We start from the raw sequence: 27,957 nt of genomic DNA, 5'->3' as shown, positions 1-27,957 counted from the left end.
CACTTTGATGCCTCTCTGATTAATGCCCTCTTTCCTGGTACGTGAGTTTTGGTGGGCGGACCTCTCTTGTCAGGTTTGTTGTGGTGCCATATTCTTTCAATTTTTTAATAATGGATTTAATGGTGCTCTGTGGGATGTTCAAAGTTTCGGATATTTTTGTATAACCCAACCATGATCTGTACTTCTCCACAACTTTGTCCTTAACCTGTTTGGATAGCTCCTTGGTCTTCATGGTGACGCTTGCTTGGTGGTGCCCCTTGCTTAGTGGTGTTGCAGACTCTCGGGCCTTTCAGAAAAGGTGTATATACAGTTGAAGTCGGAAGTTTACATACACTTAGGTTGGAGTCATTAAAACTTGTTTTTTTAACCACTCCACAAATGTCTTGTTAACAAACTATAGTTTTGGCAAGTCGGTTAGGACATCTACTTCTACTTCAACTGTATCTCCCAGGCATATTACATAATTTATGCAGCAGCATACAATACATTTTTGTACTTACCTTGGTGTGCTCACTTGAATAGGAAGGTGGCGCAGCGGTCCTTCGTGGGCCAATTTTGTCATCAAAGTCAGGCATTATCTGGATTAATGGTGCTTTCAACACAACTGCAAACTCTGAAAAAAACAAGGTTGAATCATGACGTCAGTGATCTTCAAGTTGTTGCTCTAGAAAGAGCTGTGCCTAAGAACAGCTCTTAGCCCTGGTATATTGGCCATGTACCACACCCCCTTGGGCCTTATTGCTTAATTCGATCATTGGAGTTGAGTATGTATAAAAATCATATTAGAATTTATGAGTGAAATCTGCTGTCTCTTTCAAGCTGTTGTTGAACCATCCCAGACTAGTTAGTTTACATTACTCATCTAGTAACTTCAGGTCACCAATCCAAAGCAAGCCACTGTATTGGTCAACATTTGTGAATACCATTCTCATTCCCAGTGTCTGAAGGTCTGAAGGTCAAACAGTAGGTGGCAGAGAGTAGAAACTCACATATAGTGTAAAACGTGCAGCAAGCTGCTTGCTAGCCCATCCATATTTCCATCCGATAATTGAGCAAGTCGAATTGATTCCCCGTGTGTTAGACCATCACCACTAGATGGAGGCATTGCCCTAAATGAAAACATTCCAATCCTATTTCTGAGGAGTTAACGTTTGCATTTAGCAGACACTTATCCAGAGCGACACACAAGCGAGGTAAGACAACCACATATCACAGTAAGTGAAACCTTCTTTCAGTTTGTCAGCTGTTCCAGTACTGTTCCATCATGCACTGATACATAATTTGTATGAATAGCTACTGTACCTGTCCTAATAAAAATGAATTGGTAACACCAAAATAATTCAAATTTTAATTACAAACATTGCATATAAATACAAAATATATCTAGGTGTCATCTTAACTTCACAAGTTTCAGAGATATGGATAAATCAATGTCACTTTTATCCCATTGCCATTTTCGAGTAGGATTTGTTAAAGCCTTTGATCCATTGACATGTCAAATCAAATCCTTGCGTTCCAATGTTAAAAGTTGCACCTGAGTGCTGCCATAAGTAGACACCGCTAACTCTTTATTTCACCAACGTGTGGTCACATGAATACTTGAGGGAGGCTGCACACTTGCATGGCCTACACCTCTTCTCCCTCGCAGCCTCGCTCAATAAGGGGCGGTAACTTTTGTTTATCCTTATCACTCTATAAATAAAGTAAGGAACACCAGTGCACTCCAATCCAGAACTGGCAAGCCCACTGACTGAACACTCAAGGGACATATCCTGCGCTGTGAATAACTCATTCAAAAGTTTTTGCAGCCTCTATGATGACTTTTTACGCAGATCCATTTAAAACGTCTAGTGCACTTGCAATGGACTTCAAGGAGCTGGGAGGCGAGGACAACTGCGAAGGAGATACAGAGGGAAACGCTGAGGATTTGAACAATGTGAAAGTCCTTACCGAAAAACTAAAGTTACAAACCCGCAGACCATCCTACTTTGAATGGCAGGAGCGCTTGCAGAGCCGACCGTGGAAGGACAACCCAAATGGTTTAGATAATAGTCAAGAGACTGCAGAGAAATATGTGTTTTTGCCTGAAATTATGCGGGATGAGAACTCAGATCTAACCATCCGCAACATCTGTGGCTTCGATACCATTGATGACGCGTTGGATTTCCTTAGAAAAGAGCTGGTGAGTGCACTTATTTTAATGCAGATATTGTCTCTTTTTCTCCAACTCAGACTCAGTTATGTTTACTTGGACATGTTAGAAATTAATAAGGCTGCAATATTTCTGCATAACGTCCTTTAGAATCAAATATACAATGAAAACACTCAAGTCGATTTAAATAGGACACAATGAGACTATTTGGCAAACATAATTACCAGGTAGGTAGTTTCATTGGTTTGGTTTGCCTGGTTTGTGCATCCTCATGATGCAAGTGTGCCATAGTGCAGAGTCTATGTGCCAGCTACCAGTGTCATGTGATGGAGACATCTATGGAAAATAAACCTGTTTTCAGGTTGAGCTCTGAGCACAAAGTCATGCTGTAATATCTTTCCATCCAAAACAATGCAAACACACTAAAACCACAGGGACCTTGTTAATTTCAGAGCTGAAAAATCCTAAAATAGAAATGCACTTTTTTTTTGTTGCACAGATCATGTGTTGGTGTCTTTACACACAGCGCTTGAATTGATATTTGATTGCTAATCTCTTCCCTCTCTCTTTCCCTTCCTTGTCATACAGAGGGAGATGCGGTTCCAGGATAACCGTCTGGCGCGCCAGCTGATCCGTCTGCGTGTGGAGATCCACCGGCTGAAGGTGGAGCAGGTGTGTCACCGCCACAAGGAGATGCTGGACGACGCCACCTACGAGCTGGAGGAGTGTGGCGAGGAGTCCGACCTGCTCTGTGACATCCCCATGAAGGCTGCCTTTGCTCTGTCCACCCCCCTCAAACACCTTGGCCTCACCAAGATGAACATCAACTCCCGACGCTTCTCCCTCTGTTGAAACATATACCACCCTGCGAGGCTTGATTTACTGTATTAAAGCCTCTATCTAATCTATGCAGGGTAATCAGGGGTTTTCCACTGCACAGGTTTCTGTTATGACATGAGAGGGAAGAAGAATGGCTGGCAGAGCGTGCAGACTGTAATTAGCCAAGTGGGAGGAAATGGAAATGACTCCTCTGATCCGTGCCCTAGTCCTGACGTGAGAGAGACACAGGCCTCCATAGTAGAGCCCTGTAGGCGCACGGCATACACCCATAGCAAAGCAGCACCTTTCCAATGAACCTCAGGGAAGGTGCAGACTGATAGGTCAGAGTAGATGGACAGGGAAGCTAGTGATGAGGTGTGGCTCTGGAATGGATATGGTTTGAGTTTGGATTGCCATGGTGTCAGATCAATTGCACTGTATTCAGATAATTAGTTATGATGACCCCCTGACATACAGAATAGGCCTGACTGCCATGGTGGTACTGTAACTAGAGATGTCTCTTGAGCGTTGCACAGGGGAATTGTCTTTCTTCAGACAAAGAAAAAATGGTCACAGCAATAACACTCATTAACACGAGTCCCGTACTTTAATCACAACCCAGGAGGAAGTATGTATCTCTTCATACAGACACCTTAACACTAGTCACACCCCCAGGGACATTTGACAGCCCAATGGGAAGCATTTCTCTCCCCTCTGCATTGGCAGAGTCCCAGTCCACACTCCCCAGGAAGCTGTAGGTCACATTCCAGCATTCTGTCACCTCTTCTTCTGAGACCAAAAATAGCAAGGACCTCCATGGGGTCATGGCTTCCGTGATAGGACATTATTGGAGGCGATGCCTTATGGAGTAGTACTCCATGCGTTTTATTGTCCTTTAGATGATCCAGATGTTGTAGACAGCCCACAGCCCAATGTGCTGTCATTGTGTTTTACAGTAGATTAAAGGCTTGGCCTACTGCAATGTTGTCCAAGTAAAAAAACTGTATCAAAGTTTTATATGTATTTAAAGATATTGTTCTCAGGAAGAGAGAGGAGAAACTGAAAGTATTTTGGGGGGAAATTTGAGGGAGTGAATGTTGAACAGGATTTAGTGGGTGTTAATCAATGTTACAAAATGTTTGCTGAATATACACAAAGCAAAATGTAGATTCGTAAGTGCTTTTTAATGATTACGTACTGAGTTCTACTCTGCTAATGCAGGAATATCTCAAGGCCATCCATTTAATGTATGAGGGAAATGACTAGAGGCAGACTAGAGCGGTTTCCAAGATGTTTGTTTTTCAATGTATTTGTTTAAATGCACAAAAAATTGCAACAAACTTGAAAATACACTTGAGAAAGAAAATTGTTGTCTTGTCTGTCCATTAAGGTAGGCCGTCGTTGTAAATAAGAATTTGTTCTTAACTGACTTACCTAGTTAAAGGTTAAAAAAGTTAGAACAGGTTAAATGACCGGAGTCATTACGCAAGACCTCAATGAGTGCTCAGTCAGCTATAACCTTTCACATCCTGAAATACCTTCAATGCACAGTTTCCTCTTTCAACTACATCAGGCGTTTGTCTCTTAAACATTCCGTGGTGTAAGCTGATACTATCAGAACAACTCCTAAGGCAGAATTCCCCAACTGGTTGTTTTATTTGCGCCCCCAAGTTTTCTGAGCCATAAAAAAAATACATTTTTTTCCCATTGCACATAAACTGTAAAAAAAAAACAGGAAATCAGCTCCAAGTGATTTTAATTTGGGAAATCTGTTCCCAAGTATTTCCACCCTTAATAGACAGACACGTGATCATATGCAAAGGTTTGAAATTATTACGTTTTAGTCAAATATTATATCTGTTTGTGCTTCTTGCGTTCAATTTGCAAGCTACAAATTATTTGTAATTATATTCCGGCCCCCCTACCTTCCTCTCAAGAAAAGATCTGCTCGCGGTTGAATCTAGTTGATGATCCCTGCCCTAAGGGGTACAGCATAAATGGATGAACTCGTCAAGATGTCATCAATTATTCTACAAAATGGGTAGACATGACATACTAGTTTACACTGAGATTACCTCATGAATGACGTGAGAGCGAGAGATAACTAATAACTAGGCCAAATGGAACCATTGTAATTAATTATAGGATATACAGTGCATTTGGAAAGTATTCAGACCCCTTCCTTTTTTACAAATTTTTGTTACATTACAGCCTTTATTCTAAAATGGATTCAATAAAATAAAAAATCGTCATCAATCTACACACAATACCCATAATGACAAAGCAAAAAGAGGTTTTTAGAAATGTTTGCAAAGGTATTCAAAATTTAAAAAACAGATACCTAATTTACACAGGTATTCAGGTGCATCCTGTTTCCATTGATCATCATTGAGGTATTTCAAGAACTTGATTGGAGTCCACCTGTGCTAAATTCAATTGATTGGACATGATTTGGAAAGGCACAAACCTGTCTATATAATGTCACACAGTTGAAGGTGCTTGTCAGGGCAAAAACCAAGCCACGAGGTCGAAGAAATTGTCCGTAGAGCTCAGAGACTGGATTGTGTCGAGGCACAGATCTGGGAAAGTTTAGCAAAACTTTTCTGAAGTATTGAAGGTCCCCAAGACCACAGTGGCCTCCATTCTTAAATGGAAGAAGTTTGGAACCACCAAGACTCTTCCCAGAGCTGACTGACAGCAAAATTGAGCAATCGGGGGAGAAGGGCCTTGATCGTGGAGGTGACCAAGAACCCGATGATCACTCTGACAGAGCTCCAGTTCCTCTGTGGAGATGGGAGAACCTTCCAGTAAGACAATCATTTTTGCAGCACTCCACCAATCAGGCCTTTATGATAGAGTGGCCAGACAGAAGCCACTCAGTAAAAGCACTTGACAGCCCGCTTGGAGTTATCCACTCTCAGACAATGAGAAACAAGATTCTCTGGTCTGATGAAATCAAGATGGAACTCTTTGGCCTGAATTCCAAGCGTAACATCTGGAGAAAACCTGTCTATATGATCACACCGGTAATAGATCTGTTGTTGTATTACTTGTGAAGCACAGCTGAGTAAGCATACAAATAATTCCCTTTTTATTTTTATTTAGCACGGAGTGGAAATAGGAAGAACGCACATTTTATGGCTTATACAAATGTTGAATACAAAGTGTTGACAGTACTGAGTAAGAACTTTAAACATGAACTAACTCATAAAAACAGCATCTCTTTGTTATATTCAATGACAGTCTCTCTTGTCATGGTTTTAAACTAGGGCTGTCAAAGTTAACGCATTAATAACGTGTTTAATGCTTACATTTTTAATGTCATTAAAAAAAAAAAAATCACACCATTAGCGCATTTTCATAGTTTGACCCCCTGAACCATCCATACAGTGGCAATTTTAGCATGCAAATCTTTGTGGGGCAAACTGCAAAAAATGGTTTTAGATGCTTTCCAGCAAAGCCACAGCACAACACTAAACAATACATGAATTGCACTATAACGGTGACAAACGGTGCTCACAAAGTGTTAGGGCCTTCTTTTCAGCCACTGCTACACCTGGCTATCACCAAAACAGTTAATCTACTGCCGTTTAAAAAAGAACATAACTGATATGGCTGACTTGGTTAAACAAATGTGGTTTCTACTGACAATTGAGATGTACAAACTATGGAATAAGGGGAGGACGAGCGGATAAGAGGAAACCAGTCAGTTTGATTAAGACATTAATGAGCGAGTTAGGACGGACGTAGTCAATATAACTATTTGCTCAGAGCTTTTGAAATGTACAGCGACAGAATTCAGAACGTGGGCCGTTCTTTCGGTATTCTCCCCGTACAACAACTCTGAACCGTAGGATAAATAAAGGGGGCATATAAGCAGACAATGTTCGATGATGACATTTCTCTAAAACAGCCTATAGGCTACATGTGCACCAGCAAGTCAGAACAGTAGGCGAAGTTAGGAGTGTGAAAGGGACCATATTATTAGGGTGAGGCACATCTGGCTACGAACAGCTTACTACACAACATGCACTTAGTATTACTTTCTTAGATAGAATATACATATCTCCCTGGCATATTACATAATTTATGCAGCAGCATACAAGACATTTTTGGACTCACCTTGTTGTGCTGTACTCACTTGAACAGGAAGTTGGTGCGGCGGTCCTTCATGGGCAAATTTTGTCATCAAACTTTGTCATTAAAGTCTGGCATTCTCTGGATTTATGGTGCTTTCAAGACAACTGGGAACTCTGGGGGGAAAAACCAGGGTTGAATCATGACAACAGTGATCTTCAGGATCGGAGCTCGAGTTCCCGACTTGGAATTCCGAGTTGGATGACCATTCAAAACGGATTTTCCCAGTTGGAGCCAGTTTTTTTTTTTTTAGTTCCCAGTTGTCTTGAACTCATTGTCTAATAAGTCTAGTATTTCCCAGTTCCGAGGTTCCAGTTGTTTTGAACAAGCAAATGTATTCAACCTTTTCTGGCCCATCATGCTGAATGTTTATCAAATCAAATCAAATCAAATGTATTTATATAGCCCTTCGTACATCAGCTGATATCTCAAAGTGCTGTACAGAAACCCAGCCTAAAACCCCAAACAGCAAGCAATGCAGGTGTAGAAGCACGGTGGCTAGGAAAAACGGTGGAAAGGCCAAAACCTAGGAAGAAACCTAGAGAGGAACCAGGCTATGTGGGGTGGCCAGTCCTCTTCTGGCTGTGCCGGGTGGAGATTATAACAGAACATGGCCAAGATGTTCAAATGTTCATAAATGACCAGCATGGTCGAATAATAATAAGGCAGAACAGTTGAAACTGGAGCAGCAGCACGGTCAGGTGGACTGGGGACAGCAAGGAGTCATCATGTCAGGTAGTCCTGGGGCATGGTCCTAGGTCTCAGGTCAGTTGAAACTGGAGCAGCAGCACGGCCAGGTGGACTGAGGACAGCAAGGAGTCATCATGTCAGGTAGTCCTGGGGCATGGTCCTAGGGCTCAGGTCCTCCGAGAGAGAGAAAGAAAGAGAGAAGGAGAGAATTAGAGAACGCACACTTCGATTCACACAGGACACCGAATAGGACAGGAGAAGTACTCCAGATATAACAAACTGACCCTAGCCCCCCGACACAAACTACTGCAGGATAAATAATAATGACAATTTAGCAATAAAGTTAGTGAGGGAGATATGAGTCTCCAGCTTCAGTGATTTTTGCAATTCGTTCCAGTCATTGGCAGCAGAGAACTGGAAGGAAATGCGGCCAAAGCAGGAATTGGCTTTGGGGGTGACCAGTGAAATATACCTGCTGCAACGCGTGTTACGGGTGGGTGCTGCTATCATAACCAGTGAGCTGAGATAAGGCGGGGCTTTACCTAGCAAAGACTTATAGATGACTTGGAGCCAGTGGGTTTGGCGACGAATATGAAGCAAGAGCCAACCAACGAGAGCATACAGGTCGTAGTGGTGGGTAGTATAAGGGGCTTTGGTGACAAAACGGATGGCACTGTGATAGACTGCATCCAATTTGCTGAGTAGAGTGTTGGAGGCTATTTTGTAAATGACATCGCCGAAGTCAAGGATCGGTAGGATAGTCAGTTTTACAAGGGTATGTTTGGCTGCATGAGTGAAGGATGCTTTGTTGCAAAATAGGAAGCCGATTCTAGATTTAATTTTGGATTGGAGATGCTTAAAGTGAGTCTGGAAGGAGAGTTTACAGTCTAACCAGACACCTAGGTATTAGTAGATGTCCACATATTCTAAGTCAGAACCGTCCAGAGTAGTGATGCTGGATGGTGATGTAGTAGTGATGCTGGATGGGCGGGCAGATGCTGGTAGCCAGTGAGCTGAGATAAGGCGGGGCTTTACCTAGCAAAGACTTATAGATGACTTGGAGCCAGTGGGTTTGGCAACGAATATGAAGCAAGAGCCAACCAACGAGAGCATACAGGTCGTAGTGGTGGGTAGTATAAGGGGCTTTGGTGACAAAACGGATGGCACTGTGATAGACTGCATCCAATTTGCTGAGTAGAGTGTTGGAGGCTATTTTGTAAATGACATCGCCAAAGTCAAGGATCGGTAGGATAGTCAGTTTTACAAGGGTATGTTTGGCTGCATGAGTGAAGGATGCTTTGTTGCAAAATAGGAAGCCGATTCTAGATTTAATTTTGGATTGGAGATGCTTAAAGTGAGTCTGGAAGGAGAGTTTACAGTCTAACCAGACACCTAGGTATTAGTAGATGTCCACATATTCTAAGTCAGAACCGTCCAGAGTAGTGATGCTGGATGGGCGGGCAGATGCTGGTAGCGATCGGTTGAAGAGCATGCATTTAGTTTTACTTGCATTTAAGAGCAGTAGGAGGCCATGGAAGGAGTGTTGTATAGCACTGTAGCTCGTTTGGAGGTTTGTTAACACAGTGTCCAAAGAAAGGCCAGAAGTATACAGAATGGTATCGTCTGCGTAGAGGTGGATCAGAGAATCACCAGCAGCAAGAGCGACATCATTGATGTATACAGAGAAAAGAGTCGACCTGAGAATTGATCCCTGTGGCACCCTCATAGCGACTGCCAGAGGTCCGGACAACAGGCCCTCCGATTTGACACACTGAACTCTGTCTGAGAAGTAGTTGGTGAACCAGGCGAGGCAGTCATTTGAGAAATGAAGGCTGTTGAGTCTGTCAATAAGAATGTGGTGATTGACAGAGTCGAACGCTTTGGCCAGGTCTATGAATACAGCTGCACAGTATTGTTTCTTATTGATGGAGGTTATGATATCGTTTAGGACCTTGAGCGTGGCTGAGGTGCACCCATGACCAGCTCGGAAACCAGATTGCATAGTTGAGAAGGTACGTGGGATTCTAAATGGTCGGTGATCTGTTTGTGAACTTGGCTTTCGAAGACCTTAGAAAGGCAGGGTAGGATAGATATAGGTTTGTAGCAGTTTGAGTTTAGAGTGTCTCCCCCTTTGAAGAGGGGGATGACCGCGGCAGCTTTCCAATCTTTGGGAATCTGAGACGATACGAAAGAGAGGTTAGAATGAGAGGGTCCAGATGGTCTAGTCCTGCTGATTTGCAGGGGTCCAGATTTTGCAGCTCTTTCAAAACATCCGCTATCTGGATTTGGGTGAAGGAGAAATGGGGGATGCTTGTGAAAGTTGCTGTGGGGGTGCAGGGCTGTTGACCAGGGTAGGGGTGGCCTGGTGGAAAGCATGGCCAGCCGTAGAAAAATGTTCATTGAAATTCTCAATTATCATTGATTTATCGGTGGTGACAGTGTTTCCTATCCTCAGTGCAGTGGGCAGCTGGGAGGAGGTGCTCTTACTCTCCATGGACTTTACAGTGTCCCAGAACTTTTTGGAGTTTGTGCTGCAGGATGGAAATTTATGTTTGAAAAAGCTAGCCTTTGCTTTTCTAACTGCTTGTAAATATTGGTTCCAGTTAGCCACTGATTCCTTCAAAACCACTCATTGTTGAATTTGCGATTTCCAACTTGTTGTGTAATGTTATTGTCCAATGGCCGATGAGCACTGATACGTTTTATCTATAATTTCTCTTCATATGACAAGGATGGAAAAGGACTTGCCAGTAGATTGTCGTCTTGATTCATGATGAAGACCTTAACATTTTGAAAGTATGACGTTGACATGATCAGTTCAATCAAACTCACCAGCAGCTCTTGCTGCTGATGATTCTCTGATCCACCTCTACGCAGATGATACCATTCTGTATACTTCTGGCCCTTCTTTGGGCACTGTGTTAACAAACCTCCAAACGAGCTACAGTGCTATACAACACTCCTTCCATGGCCTCCAACTGCTCTTAAATGCAAGTAAAACTAAATGGTAGATATAACGTGACTTGACGTAATTTTATCTGTGGCCAATGACCTTGAGCCTTCATGGATGGGCACTTCTAATGTAACTCTATGGCAGCACCCAATGGACTACCTGTAGATTTTGCGTTGACGTAGTGTTCCCATGACAGAACACTGAGCCAATCATGGTGCAACTAGAGAACAATACCAACCCCTATTTTCCGCTGGCTGTCCCACTACCACGGAAAGCACTGAGCTAGGCCGAAACACCTGCATTTTGGAGCTGCCTTATTCAAGAAAGCAAAAAAGAGACCATGTTTGTATGTGGCTTTATTAACTCAATTATATATTTTTTAACATTGTTTGCAAACTGATAAGTGCAGGGTTGGGTAGGTTACTTTCTAAATGTAATCTGTTATAGTTACTAGTTACCTGTCCAAAATTGTAATCAGTAACGTAACTTTTGGATTACCCAAACTCGGTAATGTAATCTGATTACATTCCGTTACTTTTAGATTACTTTCCCCTTAAGAGGCATTAGACAACAACAATTGAACAACATCTATAACATCTACATCTATTACAGGATAAATCAATGTTAAAGTTGACATAGCTGGCCATATATGGATGTTAAATTTTACTTTATGGGTTGGTTATGTCGGCTTCTTCTAACACATTGCTTTTTAATTTTTGTATTTTTTAATTTCACCTTTATTTAACCAGGTAGGCCAGTTGAGAACATTCACAACTGCGACCTGGCCAAGATAAAGCAAAGCCGTGTGACAAAAACCACAACACAGAGTTACACATGGGATAAACAAACGTACAGTCGATAACACAATACAAACATCTATATACAGTGTGTGCAAATGCTTTCTACTACATATAATACGATTAAATGATATCTTTACATTAAAAACCAAAGTCTATCAGAATTCCAGTCATTCCAATAAATGTTATGCACCTTGATCTTCAAGAATAGGACTTAGTATAGATTAGCCACATTTTTTTACCTGAGCACAAACCCAGAACTAAGGCCTTTGATGTCTTGATAACATGCAGCTGTTTAAATGGCAAATCCACAGATGAAACAATAACAAAACGGTTGCCCAGCCTCTGTTTTGGTAAAAAGCTGTGGGCCTGGAGAAATGTAACTACTCTCACATAAATAGACAGAGCTATGAATGCAAGGACTGACCATCCATGATATTAAAATTACAGTTTTAACCATGTTATGAGGCTATACAGTGGTTGTTTACATTTACAATGTTTACAAACATTGGAGAAAAACACACTTATATTTTGGGTTCTCATGGAGTATGACAGTTGAACTAAGCTCATGAGGCATTTATAAGTTATTTTCTTCAAGAATCAATGGATATACAGTACCAGTCAAAGGTTTGGACACACCCACTCATTCAAGGGTTTTTCTTTATTTTTACTATTTTCTACATTGTAGAATAATAGTGAAGACATCAAAACTATGAAATAACACATATGGAATCATGTTGTAAAAAAAAGTGCTAAACAAATCAATTTGAGATGCTTCAAAATAGCAATGACAGCTTTGCACACGCTTGGCATTCTCTCAACCAGCTTCATGAGGTAGTCACCTGGAATGCATTTCAATTAGCAGGAGGTGTGCCTTGTTAAAAGTTAATTTGTGGAATTTCTTTCCTTAATGCTTTTGAGCCAATCAGTTGTGTTGTGACATGGTAGGGGTGGTATGCAGAAGATAGCCCTATTTGGTAAAAGACCAAGTCCATACTAAGCAAACGACAGTCCATCATTACTTTAAGACGCAAAGGTCAGTCAATCTGGAACATTTCAAGAACTTTGAAAGTTTCTTCAAGTGCAGCCGCAAAAAACATAAAGAGCTATGATGAAACTGGCTCTCATGAGGACCACCACAGGAAAGGAAGACCCAGAGTTAGCTCTGCAGAGGATGAGTTCATTTGAGTTTCTAGCCTGCAGTCCAAATAAATGCTTCACAGAGTTCAAGTAACAGACACATCTCAACATCAACTGTTCAGAGGAGACTGCATGAATAAGGCTGGTAATGGTTGAACCGCTGCAAAGAATAATGGTTGAACCGCTGCAATGAAACCACTACTTTGAGAGATGCAGAATTGGTGAACGGATGATCTTTGCATGTGTGGTTCCCACCATGAAGCATGGAGGAGGTGGTGTGATAGTGTGAGGGTGCTTTGCTGGTGACAATGTCAGTGATTTATTTAGAATTCAAGGCACACTTAACCAGCATGGCTACCACAGCATTCTGTAGCGATACGCCATCCCATCTGGTTTGCGCTTAGTGGGACTATCATTTGTTTTTCAACAGGACAATGACCCAACACACCTCCAGGCTGTTTAAGGGTTATTTGACCAAGAAGGAGAGTGTTGGAACGCTGCATCAGATGACCTAGCCTCCCCAATCACCTGACCTCAACCCAATTGAGATGGTTTGGATGAGTTGGACCGCAGAGTGAAGGAAAAGCAGCCAACAAGTGCTCAGCATGTGGGAACTCCTTCAAGACTGTTGGAAAAGCATTGCAGGTCAAGCTGGTTGAGAGAATGCCAAGAGTGTGCAAAGCTGTCATCAATAGAAAGAGTGGCTACTTTAAAGAATCTAAAATAGATTTTAATTTGTTTAATACTTTTTTGGTTACTACATTTTTCCTTATGTGTTATTTCATAGTTGTGATGTCTTCACTATTATTCTACAATGTAGAAAATAGTAAAAAATAAAGAAAAATCATTGAATGAGTAGGTGTGTCCAAACTTTTGACTGGTACTGTATATATAATTTATAAGTCCACAAATGGATGTAGCAACTACAGAGTTCCCCTTTAAGTCTATCAAAAGTGTTCAAGTTTGAGTATGTGTCCATTAGGCCTATGGATTGTTCTTGTATCAGCATAAATTAGATTGAGCAATAAAAGCCCCACTTTTATTCCATAGGCTTGGAACCGCACCGTGCAGCTTTTGCAAGAGCACATTTTTCGCTGGCTGTCCACTGGTTTCAAAAACAATGATGGGTAGGCAGCTTAAACTTCTTGAATTCAACCATTATTGTGTTCAAATACACATTTAGATTTGTGAACAGCCATCCACAACAACCACAATCCGTAAAGCGCAAATAGCTAAATGAGAGAGCAGCAGTGTGATTCACATCAATGCGCTATGTAAATATCAATAATAAGTTATATCCGCATCGCTGTATGTTACACCAGTGCTGTCATCCTTACCTACAAGCGTTTATTCAAGTCAGATAATCTTTGGATGCCGACAGCAGTCGCACCATTGGAAGACATTGCTTGGACTGTAGCCTACAAAAGCCTATTCCTGCTCTTTTCATGCGATCCATCAAACACATTTGTGGTCACTCACTCAGGTTGGAACACATTTAAATGTGCGCCTCTTTTCAATGCTGAGTTGAATGTCATTGAGAAAACAGAGAAGTGTCAAAGATTTGTTTTCACAAACATCCTTTTAAAAGTAATCCTCAAAGTAATCATCGAGTTTTTCGAAAGTATCTGTAATCTGCTGACAATATTTTTTCTGGTAATGTAACGGATTACAGTTACCGGTTTTTGGTTATCCCTTACATGTAACAGATTGCATGTCATCCGTTACTCCCCAACCCTGGATATGTGACAGGTATTTATGCCAAAATAACATGCAAAAAGAGCCCTACCTGCTCTGAATGACGGGTCGCCACTGCATCATCCATAGTTCAAATTCAAGCCCTGGCAGCCAACGGGCTAGTTTGACAATCACTTTACTAGCTAACGTTGGCTAATTATATGCATTAATGATGGAGAATGCTAGTAAATGGCTAATTACATTTCAAATCCGTCCCAGATGGCTCTCTGGATAAAACCAAAGTAATTTGCGTCTACTGCAGGCTGAATTGATTTATCACAAAGTACATTGAGTCTTTGTTAACATTTACAAGCGAAACATACTGTTGACGCCAGCAATACAAGTAACGTTACAAGTAGCAATGGAGGAATATTGGCAGGTTAAGCTAGAAGAGTGTGCGCGCGAGAGGCCTATGGACAAGTCAATGAGTAGCAAGCTAACACAAGCGATAGCTTCGTCTTGCTGGTCAGTTCACATTGTGGGGAACGAATGCTTGGGGGATATAATTCGGATAGCATCAAACGACTCAACGTATGAGTTACCCTCGAGAGCCACCGTCGTTACAAGAATACACCAGCTGTATGAAAGCGGAGGAGTTGAAACATGCAACAGCTGTTGCTCTCACGGGAGAGCACTGGACTTCGGCCAGTAACCACAACAACCTTGGGGTTCTGTGCACCACATTGATGAAAACTGGAAACTGCATTCACATGCTCTGGCCGTAATGAAGACAAGAGAGGCACTATGCTGAAACGTGCACCGGGCATTTCATGGATCTAGCAAAGCAGTGGAACATTGAAAACAAAGTTACCACCGTTTGCACAGACAGTGAACACAGAGATGCTCTGGCCCAGCAGAATACTATCACACATCACCATGCCAACTACGGCTAAATTGGAGAAACTGTAGAGGTTGGAGGCACTGCAGGTAATATTTTACCTCTCTTAGTGTTACAATACAATTTGTTGTGTGAAAAAGTGTGTGTGTGTGAGAGAGAGGGAGCGAGGGAGTCTGTGTATAACAAGTTTCTCACAATTAACTGAAGTGATTTTGAATGATCTTTCACTGCAGGTACTTGCCTGAACTTCTGGGAGGAGAGAAGTAAATTTCCTGCTCTGTGGTGTTGCCTGCTTTCTGCCATCTCCTTCAGGTGATGGAGAGCTCCGATGATGACCTTGTCTAAATGGTAAGATTCAAGCTGACATTCACAACAGACCTGGAGAAACGCAACACCAACCTCACATGGCTGAAGAACTCCACAGCACTACCCAAGGTTTAAGGACCTGAAGTGCCTTCCAAGACCTGAGAGGGGTGAGGTGTGGGCTTTGGTCAGCAACTTGCTGAAGGAAGAGAGGCCTGCACAGCAACCTGATGAAGCAACAGAGACAGAGCAACTAAAGAAGCAAGCTGCCAAAAAGCTACAGAATATGTTTAGTGTTTCAGTCCTTACATTCCTATAACTCAATAAACTGCTTTTTTAAAATGGAAATATCTTAATTTAGCACCAAATTTGAGCAAAAAAAAGTGTGATTAATCGCGATTAACTACAGAATTTAATGCGATTAATTATTTGAATAATTTGACAGCCCTATATTAAATGTTTTGAAATCTCACAGTATCAACTTCGCTGTAGCTTTCTTTTATGCCTGCTACAGTACATTACTGCAGACACGGTCCTCTGAGCCACCCGATTGGCCAGCGGTAGGCCTATAGTCTACAGTGCACTTGATTTGCTCTCTGGACCGGCCGGGAAGGCAGAGTTTGTGCCTTCAGACAAATCAAATGGTTCAAAATTGCAACAGTTGACTACCCGGCGAGCAGGGCAGCTGAATCAGGTGCAACTACCCCCAACAGCCCTATAAAATGAAATAAAAATGGGAACATAAGGCTTTATCGTTGGTTTTTTTACAGAAATGTTTGGCGATCAACTAGGAATGCCTTGGGAGATCGGTGAACACTGCTCTTGAAAGTTGAGTGAAGTTCAATCTCTGTTGGCTGATATTTCTGCTTCTCGGGGCTACTGCACGCATGTTACTTGTCTCCACATAAACCTGATTAAACATGTTTACACTGAATCAATGACTCCTACTCTTCTGAAAACTGCTACTCATAACTGAAAATGTACATGATGTGTCTGTATGAGGGTCTTTCTAAACGAGGGTACCAGTGAGGATTTCCTACACTGGACAACTTGTTCCAGCTGCTGATAAGTCATTGATAATAATCTGGCTATTTTTTTTCATGTCATTACATATTGGGGGGGGGGGGGGGGTCGGATCATAGCTATATTAAATCTTGTTCACGAGTTGATTTAAAACCTATATGTTTAACCCTTTATCATGTCTTGAAGGATTTGTCAAAAAAAGCATGTGACATAAACCATTACTTGTCTGTCCTTGCAATTAATGGCAGTGTAAATTGTCATTTATATAATATATTAAGCAGTAATCAGTTAAATTACATTGAACTTGAACCCTGTAAGAATCTTGGATCTAGCTGTTGAAGTTTTTTGTATAGAGATCTCAGAAATGTTTTGGCCTGGCTACAGGTCCTGCTTATACACGACTAGTAAAGGCCCAGTGCACTACTTTTGTGATTATTTTATTAAATATATATATAGAGAGATTTTTTAAATATTCTAATTTTTCAGGGGGTGCTGCAGCACCCTCAGCACCCCTACTTCCCGTGGCTAGGTATGCTTAATACCTTTTGAATGCGCATTTGGTATCCATCTGATTAGTTAAGGTGTGATATTTTCACACATCATCTGATTGAGGATGGAATTTTCCAAATGACAGTGAAGTGATGAACAGCTGTGGTGATAGTCAAAGTGCTGTAAAAAATATGTTCACGAGGAAATGTCAAGGACATTTTGGTGTCTCACTCATTACACTGGTGAAGACAGTTGTGCCTGGATCCAGGTTGGATCTAATATCCCCAGCAAATTGATGTTGATCATATGTTGTTGTCTGCTTGATTTAGAACAGTGCCTCATTAGATTTAACAGAGAAAGCATTATTAAGGAAATCAATTCATGTTTCTGTGCCTAGGACTGGACACAGAGTCTAGTGTGCACAATCGTGTAGGATAGACTGTTGCGCAACACCCAATTCTATTCCTATGAATTATTCTAGATATGACAACAACACATTAGGCTACTGGATTAGGCATATCTTGAAAATCAAATCCTCAATTTGGTGCTCGAGAAGTCCTTGTAATTATTGTAGACAATTTACAGTGGGGCAAAAAAGTATTTAGTCAGCCACCAATTGTGCAAGTTCTCCCACTTAAAAAGATGAGAGGCCTGTCATTTTCATCATAGGTACACTTCAACTATGACAGACAAAATGAGAAAAAAAATCCAGAAAATCACATTGTAGGATTTTTTATGAATTTATTTGCAAATTATGGTGGAAAATAAGTATTTGGTCAATAACAAAAGTTTATCTCTATACTTTGTTAAATACCCTTTGTTTGCAACGACAGAGATCAAATCTTCACAAGGTTTTCACACACTGTTGCTGGTATTTTGGCCCATTCCTCCATGCAGATCTCCTCTAGAGCAGTAATGTTTTGGGGCTGTTGCTGGGCAACACAGACTTTCAACTCCCTCCAACGATTTTCTATGGGGCTGAGATCTGGAGACTGGCTAGGCCACTCCAGGACCTTGAAATGCTTCTTACGAAGCCACTCCTTCGTTGCCCGGGCGGTGTGTTTGGGATCATTGTCATGCTGAAAGACCCAGCCACGTTTCATCTTCAATGCTCTTGCTGATGGAAGGAGTTTTTCACTCAAAATCTCACGATACATGGCCCCATTCATTCTATCCTTTACACGGATCAGTCGTCCTGGTCCCTTTGCAGAAAAACAGCCCCAAAGCATGATGTTTCCACCCCCATGCTTCACAGTAGGTATGGTGTTCTTTGGATGCAACTCAGCATTCTTTGTCCACCAAACACGACGAGTTGAGTTTTTACCAAAAAGTTATATTTTGGTTTCATCTGACCATATGACATTCTCCCAATCTTCTTCTGGATCATCCAAATGCTCTCTAGCAAAGTTCAGACGGGCCTGGACATGTACTGGCTTAAGCAGGGGGACACGTCTGGCACTGCAGGATTTGAGTCCGAGGCGGCGTAGTGTGTTACTGATGGTAGGCTTTGTTACTTTGGTCCCAGCTCTCTGCAGGTCATTCACTAGGTCCCCCCGTGTGGTTCTGGGATTTTTGCTCCCCGTTCTTGTGATAATTTTGACCCCACGGGGTGAGATCTTGCGTGGAGCCCCAGATCGAAGGAGATTATCAGTGGTCTTGTATTGTCTTCCATTTCCTAATAATTGCTCCCACAGTTGATTATTTCAAACCAAACTGCTTACCTATTGCAGATTCAGTCTTCCCAGCCTGGTGCAGGTCTACAATTTTGTTTCTGGTGTCCTTGACAGCTCTTTGGTCTTGGCCATAGTGGAGTTTGGAGTGTGACTGTTTGAGGTTGTGGACAGGTGTCTTTTATACTGATAACAAGTTCAAACAGGTGCCATTAATACAGGTAACGAGTGGAGGACAGAGGAGCCTCTTAAAGAAGAAGTTACAGGTCTGTGAGAGCCAGAAATCTTGCTTGTTTGTAGGTGACCAAATACTTATTTTCCACCATAATTTGCAAATAAATTCATAAAAAATCCTACAATGTGATTTTCTGGATGTTCTTTTTCTCATTTTGTCTGTCGTAGTTGTAGTGTACCTATGATGATAACTACAGGCCTCTCTCATCTTTTTAAGTGGGAGAACTTGCACAATTGGTGGCTGACTAAATACTTTTTTGCCCCACTGTATACGTCTCCTACTCCCTTATAATTAATCGTGATTTAATTTGTGATATGTTTTTGTGAGAGATGGTGATACTTTGGTTTGTTTCCCACTGCTTCAGTTGAAGGGTATTGCGCTACTCTGTTGCGGTAAAATTATGTGCGGTTATTATGAGGAAGAAGACAGCATCTGTTGGCTTCAACATGGCGTTACATACAAACACTTCCATTAAAAATGTTACCTGTTTTTTGATCACTTTCTCATTATAAAAACAGCGATGGTGAGATGAATGCTAATGTGTCCCTGCGTCAGCCACATAGGCAACAGGAAAATCGGCATGTATGCATCCAATATATTTAGTCAGGCAATGTCCACATTATTCTCACATATATTAGAATGTACTAATAATTTGAATATCAATATATTGACAAGGCCTACATTAAAAAAAATATTCTTATTGTGTTAAAGGCCTACTTTCTTGAAACTTTTTGCATGCTTCTTTGGGGGGGGGGGGGTTCTATATTAGGCCCTATGTGTACAATTATATAAATAATACAATTGTATTACATTGAGATCCTTGAAAATTACAATGAAGTGCTTTATAAAGTTCCTGAAAGTCCTTGAATTTGACTTGCCAATGTCTTAAAGAACCCTGCTTAAAGGATGTATAGTCCTAGTACTATGTTGTTGTCTAGGTGGAGGTATGTTCCAATCTGCATACATTCACTTTTATTCCTCTGAGCACAAATGTGGAGCTGCATGAAAATCATTTTATTTTTTGTTTCAAACCATTTTGAAATGTTGATCCCAATGTCGCACATCTTTATAGAAAGCCCTATGAGCACAAATCTGCTTCTCTCTTTGATAACCCGGCACACAGAGAAGACGCCAGCCACATAGGTCACCTTAGAACTTGAAAGTAAAACTACAAAACGATGTTTCCTTAATTTGAGTGGTTTAATGTGTGTATTAATCTCTCCTGTAGCAGTCACACTTGCACCTACTTCAGTGCACTTCCTGCACATGTATGGGCTGACTTCCTGTCAGTACATGCTATAGAGTCTAGAGCTGCAGCCTGCCACCTCAACAAAGATCTATGTGGTCCGCAACACTCCGTACAAGAGAGGGGGATGTGACTGGAGCTTCATATTCATCACATGCTTCTACACCTTTGTCATTTGACAGTGGAACAGGGCCGTGCTGTGGTCACAGACGTGCACATCACAGAGATGGTGTGTAAATAATTATTCATGGGAGATCATCTGAGGGTTTGTGTAGGTGTGTGGATGTTTGTAAGCATACCAACCAAGAAATGAATGGTGAAAATCAAAGCCGTTTTCAGATTGTTTTGTGACCAAGTAAACTAATCAAAACTGACTGTCTGTGGATCAGTGATAAACCACACCATTGACCAAAATAACTTGAAATAACATCTGTCATCCCAGACCAGAGCACAGAAAATATGATGTGACTAGAAAATAAACAAAATGACCTTGAGTGTGAGTCATTGTTGATTTCCTAAGACTAAACAAACCAAACAATTAATGGGTTTAATAACTCCCAGGGAATCACTCTCCATTTGAAAATGAACATGACAGCACTTTTCTGCATAGTCAATTGGGGGGGATGACTAATTTGGTAATTACAACTTAATGTTGATGACACAGGTTTCCCCGTAATCAGTCTCATTGCGATACACAGACTCAAAGATCTGAATCAAAATGGAGTCTTATCAGCTGCCTGAGACTACATCACCAATACTACCCAATTGTGACTGATGGAACATTCACACGTATTCACGAACTAGGAGAGAGGTACTGTCCTGACCCATTTACAGAGGAGGCCAACGTTCCCTGTGAAACACACAGCTGCATGGGTAGCACCTGTCAGAGCCACTGCAGAACAACCCTCAACCTTTCAACGACAGGAAGCCCTTTGGGTGGCTTTCTCTCCACTGAGGTGTGTGTACGTGCGTGCATGTGTATGTGTGTGCGTGTGTGTGGTGTGCGTGTTCTGAAGGTACTGCATGAGTAAGTGATGAGATCTTCACATACAAAACTCCCGGCCTGAAAACCTCACTCAACATCCTATTGTTTCTTATTTTCTCTCCAAAAGTAACGTTATATTTCTAGTTGCTGTTTTTGATAAGATTTATATTTGATGAAGACTAGGTCTCTTAGTCATGGATAAAGCTGCTCTGGCTGCAGACCAGTGACATTGCTGACACCCTGTTGAAGAGCATTATATTAGGCTTAAGGTTTAATGAGGTAGGTCTTAAACTTTCTATATAATGCATCTATATTGACGTGGTCTCCCTTTGAGAGCGTAATTTGAATCAGGATGTACAACAATGTATACAATTGTGTTTTACAAAAAATGAGCAGTCAACAAATGTTTAGGCTATAGTCAATATTGAGAAGAAGTTGAATGTACTGAAAAAATTACATTTAGCTTAAAAGACAATACAAAATACAGGGGGTAACAGGTAAATTAGGTAAAGATTGATGAAAATGAACATCTGGTTTGGTAATTGCAATTCTTGTGGTTATTATGCTTTTATTACAGTTTGATGGACAACTGTTTAAGGTTTAAGTTTGTCAGGAAGGGATCTGGTGAGCACGAAGGTCCTTGTGATTTAGTATCCATCTGTATAGCACATAATTGAGTATGCATAATATACATTTGGAAAATGTGATGATTTCATGAAAGCAGAAACGCTCAAGAGGGCTACTATTTTCAGAGCAGTTTGACAGATGGAAGGACATCATGTTGATGTAATGCATTAATACAGGTTCGTCATACCACTAAAAGGTAGCCTAAAGAGCAGTGTTTAGTGTCTACCTCTGTGTAACCCTTCTCCAGCCTTCATTATAATGACCTTCAGGGTGGATCACACCACACATAGCATTTCATGTGAAAGAAACATAAATGCCTCAACAAATGCAGCACAATGTAATGATAATAAAGCCAACCAACCAAAGCCACACACTGGGCCTTGTGAGGAGGGTAGCCCCTCAGCAGCTTAATATGATTAAGAGATTAAATCAAGAGGGCATTCACTCAATGGAAAATATTGACTTTGTTTAGATGACTTTCTCTGAGAGCCTGTCAGACAAAGGCAGGAGAGATGTCACCCAAAAGCGACCCTTCTCGTCCCCCTCCATTCCGTCCCAGTGTAGGGGTGGACTGTTGCTAACGGGGTCAGGCTTTTCCGGGCCCGTCAGATTTTCTCACGGATTTGTGCCCTCGGGACATGCGGCGACTCCAACTAGCCCACTGACCCTGTTACGTGAGCCAACCAATGGGATTGGAGCATGGAGCGGGCCTGAGAACACAGGGTCATACTGTACTGCTGAGGGGTAGAGTGCTCCATCCGCACTGAGAGCATGGTTTAACACTGGATTAGTTTTATTTGAAATATAATCACATTTTCTCAAAACAAATCTGGACTATGATTCATTCCCAAATGAAGACAAATAATTATAACACGAAATGTAGATCACTTTGTGAAAAGTCTAGCAATTTGGTTTCTCAACAAAAAAGGTCACATTGAATTATATCAAAAGCATTTCTCTTCACTCTATCTGTCACCAATGTAAGTCTGTCATATCCCAGCAAGCTGCACAGTCTATGAATTAGTTCTTAGTCCCATGCAGATCCTCATCACACTACTATGAGACGAGGCGTACATGCCAATGTGTTGGAGTATTTGAATTTGCGGTGGGGGATTTTTGGCATCCTGCTAAACTCCGCTGGTTGTTGTGTATTGATGTGAAGCTACACAGAAACAATAATGTAGGTTAACATCCTGACACAATTTCATATTTTTGTCTGGCCAAGATTATTACTTTATTTTCTCACTTCAAAGATTTAGTCATCTCAGGACATCCTGAGTTGTTTTTCCAGGGCTGGGGATTTAAGGGATATTAGATGTTTACAGGATGTTAACATAAAATACATGTTCTGGGCAAAAAAGTTCTGCTTATTAATGTTAATTCATTTGTTTATGTACACTCTTCATTTGATTGATTTGAGTTTACATTTCCAAGTGATTTGAGGTTGAACAGCTTTTCACTTTTAAAGAAGGTAATATAATAAGCTACAGCTATCTAGTGCACGAACTCTCTTGGGAGCCAAATCTAAGTATGGGGCAATAAGCAACTATTTTGTTTCAATCAAACACATAAAAAAAAAAAAATCATACTTTGTCAATCAATCTCTTCTATTATGTAGTGATGTAAACTGACAAACTCTTGACTATGTTTCAGGTAAAATGGGATGCAACTGTAGTTCAGATTATGATGATGACTGGGTAGAGAACCTAGACGAAGTGTGTGACAACTGCAACTGCCCGATTCCCACCCAGTCGGCTAAACCGGTGAGTGTGTGTTTGTGTGTGTAGACAGCGGCATAGCGTCTCGACGTGGCTGGGGAAGTAGTGTGGAATGCGAGGAAGAGGGTGTGATATTTTTACGTGGTCTCACAAAAAAGAAAACAACACACAAACATCTCCGATATGCATTTAATTGACATATCAATGAATATAAGTTATGCAACCACGGTCTACCTAAAAGTGCAAGTCAATGCTTGGGAATTGTTGCCTGATGACTCACACTGATCACAGGATCATATCGTAATATTGTTTTTGGACAATATTATATCGATAGTTGACTCTGAGAATACATTTTTTAGGTAGTGTTAGCTAGCGCTAGTTGGCTGTACCTGCTCCAAAAAAGTAATTTTCATTCAATAGCTTGTTCTCCATCTGCTTTTTAAACATGTTCTCAGCACTTTTATTTCCCTGACTGATCAAAACTCGTTTTTACATTTTAGTCATTTAGCAGACTTATCCAGGGCGACACAGAAGAACAATTAAGGTTAAGTGTCTTGCTCAAGGACATAGACAGATTTTTCACCTAGTCATCTCTGGGATTTGAACCAGCGACCTTTTGGTTACTGGCCCAACACCCTTAACTGCTAGGCTACCTGCCGCATGCTGTCTCTTGTCTCTCTGCATCAGACATATACAGTGCCTTGTGAAAGTATTTACACCCCTTGACTTTTTACCAAAACAATTGCGTTACAAAGTAGGATTCAAATTAATTTTTGCCAATGATTTACACAAAATACTCTGTAATGTCAAAGTGAAAGAAAAATTAAAACATTTGTAAAAAAATATATATACAGTATATATAAAAATAAAACACTTATATAATTTAATATTACATAAGTATTCAACCCCCTGAATCAATACGTTAGAATAACCTTTGGCAGTAATTACTGCTGTGAGTCTTTCTGGGTAAGTCCCTAAGAGCTTTGCACACCTGGAATGAACAATACTTGCACATTATTATTTTCTTCAAGCTCTGTCAAGTTGCTAGACAACCATTTTCAAGTCTTGCCATAGATTTTCAAGATGATTTAAGTCAAAACTGTAACTAGGCCACTCAGGAATATTCAGTGTCGTCTTGGTAAGCAACTCCAGTGCATATTTGGCCTCGTGTTTTAGGTTATTGTCCTGCTAAAGGGTGTATTTGTCTCCCAATGTCTGAGACAGGTTTTCCTCTAGGATTTCACTATGCTTAGCTCTATTCCGTTTCTTTTCATCCTAAAAAAAAACTCCCTAGTCCTTGCCGATGGCAAACATCCCCATAACATGATGCAGCCACCAGCATGCTTGAAAATATGAAGAGTGGTACTCAGTTATGTGGATTTGCCCCAAACATAACGCTTTGTATTAAGGACATAAAGTACATTTCTTTGCCACATTTTTTGCAGTTTTACTTTAGTAACTTATTGCAAACAGGATTAATATTCTTTATTATTTTCACTCTGTCATTTAGGTTAGTATTTGCGTTAGGAAGTACAACTGCATTTTTGCACTGACTGGGTGTATTGATACACCATCCAAAGTGTAATTGAATAACTTCCCCCAAGACAGTACCAATACAGGTGCCCTTATTCGCAAGGCATTGGAAAACCTCCCTGGTCTTTCTGGTTGAATCTGTGTTTGAAATGCACTGCTAGACTGACAGAAAATGCATGGGGTACAGATATAAGGTAGTCATTAAAAAATCATGTAAAACACTATTATTGCACACAGAGTAAGTCCATGCAACTTATTATGTGACTTGTTAAGCAAATGTTTACTCCTGAACGTATTTAGGTTTGCCATAACAAAGAGGTTGAATACTTATTGACTCAAGACATTTCAGCTTTTCCTTTTTAATTCATTTGTACAAATTTCTAAAAACATAATTCCACTTTGACATTGTGAGATATCATGTGTAGATCAGTGACACAAAATCTCAATTGAATCCATTTTAAATTCAGGCTGTATCACAACAAAATGTGGAAAAAGTCAAGGGGTGTGAATACTTTCTGAAGGCACTGTAGTGAGCAATATGTTTGGAAAATGAAAATCGCAATAATAACGCCGTATCGGCACCTAAGTATCATGTTAATATCATATTCTGAGGTCCCTGGCAATTCCCAGCCCTACTGGAACCAAGCTGCTTCTATGGCGTGAGCTAGGTGCCCCGTTTTAGATGGCGGCGAAGTCGGCTTAAAACAAATGTCATGTAGGTTAAGCATGTGGAGTAACAAGTAGGATTCTGTGTTTTCACATACAGAAGTAATTGATTTTGATTAAAAAACGGCTTTATCTGTCGACCCAATGAAAACTAGTTTGAGAATTCAAACATATATTTTATGGAAACGAGATGTTGTATGTTACTGAACGATGCTGCCTTGTTGACAACATGACCGAGCGGTGCAGATTACTGTTAGATTTGAGAAGGGCACTCCTCCCTCACTGCTTTTGCATGTTTACATCACGGGCCATAGCCCGCTGTACTTAATCAAACTCTCTCAATGATTCTGGGTAGCTAGCAATGGGAATTGGCAATTTAAATAATTTGGGGGAAGTTGGCTTTTGTGTGTGCAATTAATTGGGACTGTAACCATTCACTAAATGTTCTGTTTCACTTCCTCCCTCTGAATTACAGGAGATATACTAGTAGATTTGAAGTAGAGAATAGCACATGTGAATGCTATGTTGTTGTTGGCCAGTGTGTCAGCACAAAGTAAACATGAAGTAAAACCTAGGGTGTCTTTAAAAATATTCTCTTAATATCGTTCCTCACTTTAAGGAATGTATGGTTTTTACCTCAAGTCAAATTTCCCTCATTGACAGTGTAAACCCCCAGACTTTTCTCTTTACTGTTTTCATGCAAGTAACAACTTGAACTTCTATAGTTTGTACTCTGAATGAGAATCTTTGAATTCAGGAGTGGAAACCCAGGTTATTTTACTGACCCTGCTTTGGTCTCATCAGTACACAGATCAACTGATCCCCTACCCCTCTCATCTCACGCCTCCCTCTTCCCCTCTACCAGGTATGTTCTTATACATAAATACGTGGATAATTATGTGCCTTCTTCTGGTGGATCAAATCTAATCATTATTGTTTCTGTTTTCCTCACCCATGCTGGTTATGGTTGTACAGATAGCCTGGTGATTGCCATATACAGCTATGAACCAAACCACAATGATGACCTGGGCTTTGAGAAGGGAGACAAGCTGAAAATCCTCAATAAGTAAGAATAGGGATGGGAGGGTTGTGTGATGCAATTGACTTTTTAGAGGATGTGATATATTTGTGTAGTTGTGCAAAAGTGTGTAGTTGTTTGATGGAGTATGACACATTGCCACTGCTTGAAAAGTATGAGATAGTGAGTAAGTGTTGCTGTTATGTCTGCTGTCCAGGGATGACCCGGAGTGGTTCATGGCAGAGTCTCTCATCACAGGCCAGAAGGGCTTCATCCCATACAACTTTGTTGCCCCCCTGAACTCAATGGAGATGGAGACGTAAGTAAATACAGTTGAATTCAATTCAAACTCAAATAACTGCATTTCATTTCACTTTAACTCATGCAGGAAGCACACACATACATTACCCAACATCGTCTCACTCAACCAAAACCATCTCCCCATACTCAACCACCTTCAAGGGAAAGGGATGTGGTTATGTTTGAAGCTCTATGCCTGTTTTTGTGCTTCAGATGGTTTTTCAAGAACCTCTCCAGAAACGATGCCATGAGGCTCCTGCTAGCTCCGGGGAATACACAGGGCTCCTTCATGGTCAGAGAGAGTGAGACAGCCCAAGGCTCCTTCTCCTTATCTGTCAGGGACTTGGATCCCAACACTGGAGACACAGTCAAGCACTACAGAATCCGGAACTTGGATACTGGTGGTTTCTACATCACCGCAAAGATATCCTTCAACTCCCTGAAAGAGCTGGTCCAGCATCACTCACGTACGTGCTATGACTCACATCCTGTCTGAACTCCTGGAGCGATGCCTCCAGTCAGAACACAATACATCAGCCAAACAATACAGAAAGCCTTGGTACCAAATACCATTATCATACCATCCATAGTGCACATACACCTTAGCACAGTCTTTCTCAAAAATGTGAACTGTATAACTTGACGTTATTCAACCTTTAACCCTGCCTCTGTTGTATGTGTCTGCAGGTGAGGCGGACGGTCTGTGCACCCGGCTGATGAAGCCGTGCCAGTCCCGCATGCCCCAGAAACCCTGGTGGCAGGACGAATGGGAGATCCCCCGAGAGTCCCTCAAGATGGAGCGCAGGCTCGGGGCCGGGCAGTTTGGAGAAGTCTGGATGGGTGAGCACCTTCACAAAGTGTTCATACCCCTTGACTTATTCAAC

General features: G+C 41.2%; 2 protein-coding genes across 3 annotated transcripts in view; both read left to right on the top strand.

Moving 5' to 3' along the window:
• Window positions 1-27,957, top strand: part of LOC100136288 (LCK2) — a 43,878-nt gene that overhangs the window by 5,910 nt on the left and 10,011 nt on the right. The window contains 7 exon segments of one of the 2 annotated variants that reach the window (NM_001124542.1): window positions 21,290-21,490; window positions 23,492-23,601; window positions 26,560-26,620; window positions 26,731-26,821; window positions 26,991-27,092; window positions 27,287-27,540; window positions 27,761-27,913. In NM_001124542.1, coding sequence (NP_001118014.1) covers window positions 23,497-23,601; window positions 26,560-26,620; window positions 26,731-26,821; window positions 26,991-27,092; window positions 27,287-27,540; window positions 27,761-27,913 — 766 coding nt within the window. In that variant the 5' untranslated portion in view covers window positions 21,290-21,490; window positions 23,492-23,496. 2 annotated transcript variants of the gene reach the window in all.
• On the top strand, window positions 1,167-4,337 carry LOC110505432 (protein FAM167A). Its single transcript, XM_021584636.3, has 2 exons — window positions 1,167-2,182; window positions 2,741-4,337. The coding sequence occupies exons 1-2, from the start codon at window positions 1,814-1,816 to the stop codon at window positions 3,002-3,004; spliced, it is 633 nt and encodes a 210-aa protein (XP_021440311.1). The 5' UTR covers window positions 1,167-1,813; the 3' UTR covers window positions 3,005-4,337.

This window comes from Oncorhynchus mykiss, chromosome 25 (genome assembly GCF_057628025.1).
Source record: "Oncorhynchus mykiss isolate SJ-2025 chromosome 25, ASM5762802v1, whole genome shotgun sequence".
Classification (NCBI taxonomy): domain Eukaryota; kingdom Metazoa; phylum Chordata; class Actinopteri; order Salmoniformes; family Salmonidae; genus Oncorhynchus; species Oncorhynchus mykiss.
This window is presented reverse-complemented; position numbering and strand designations above follow the sequence as displayed.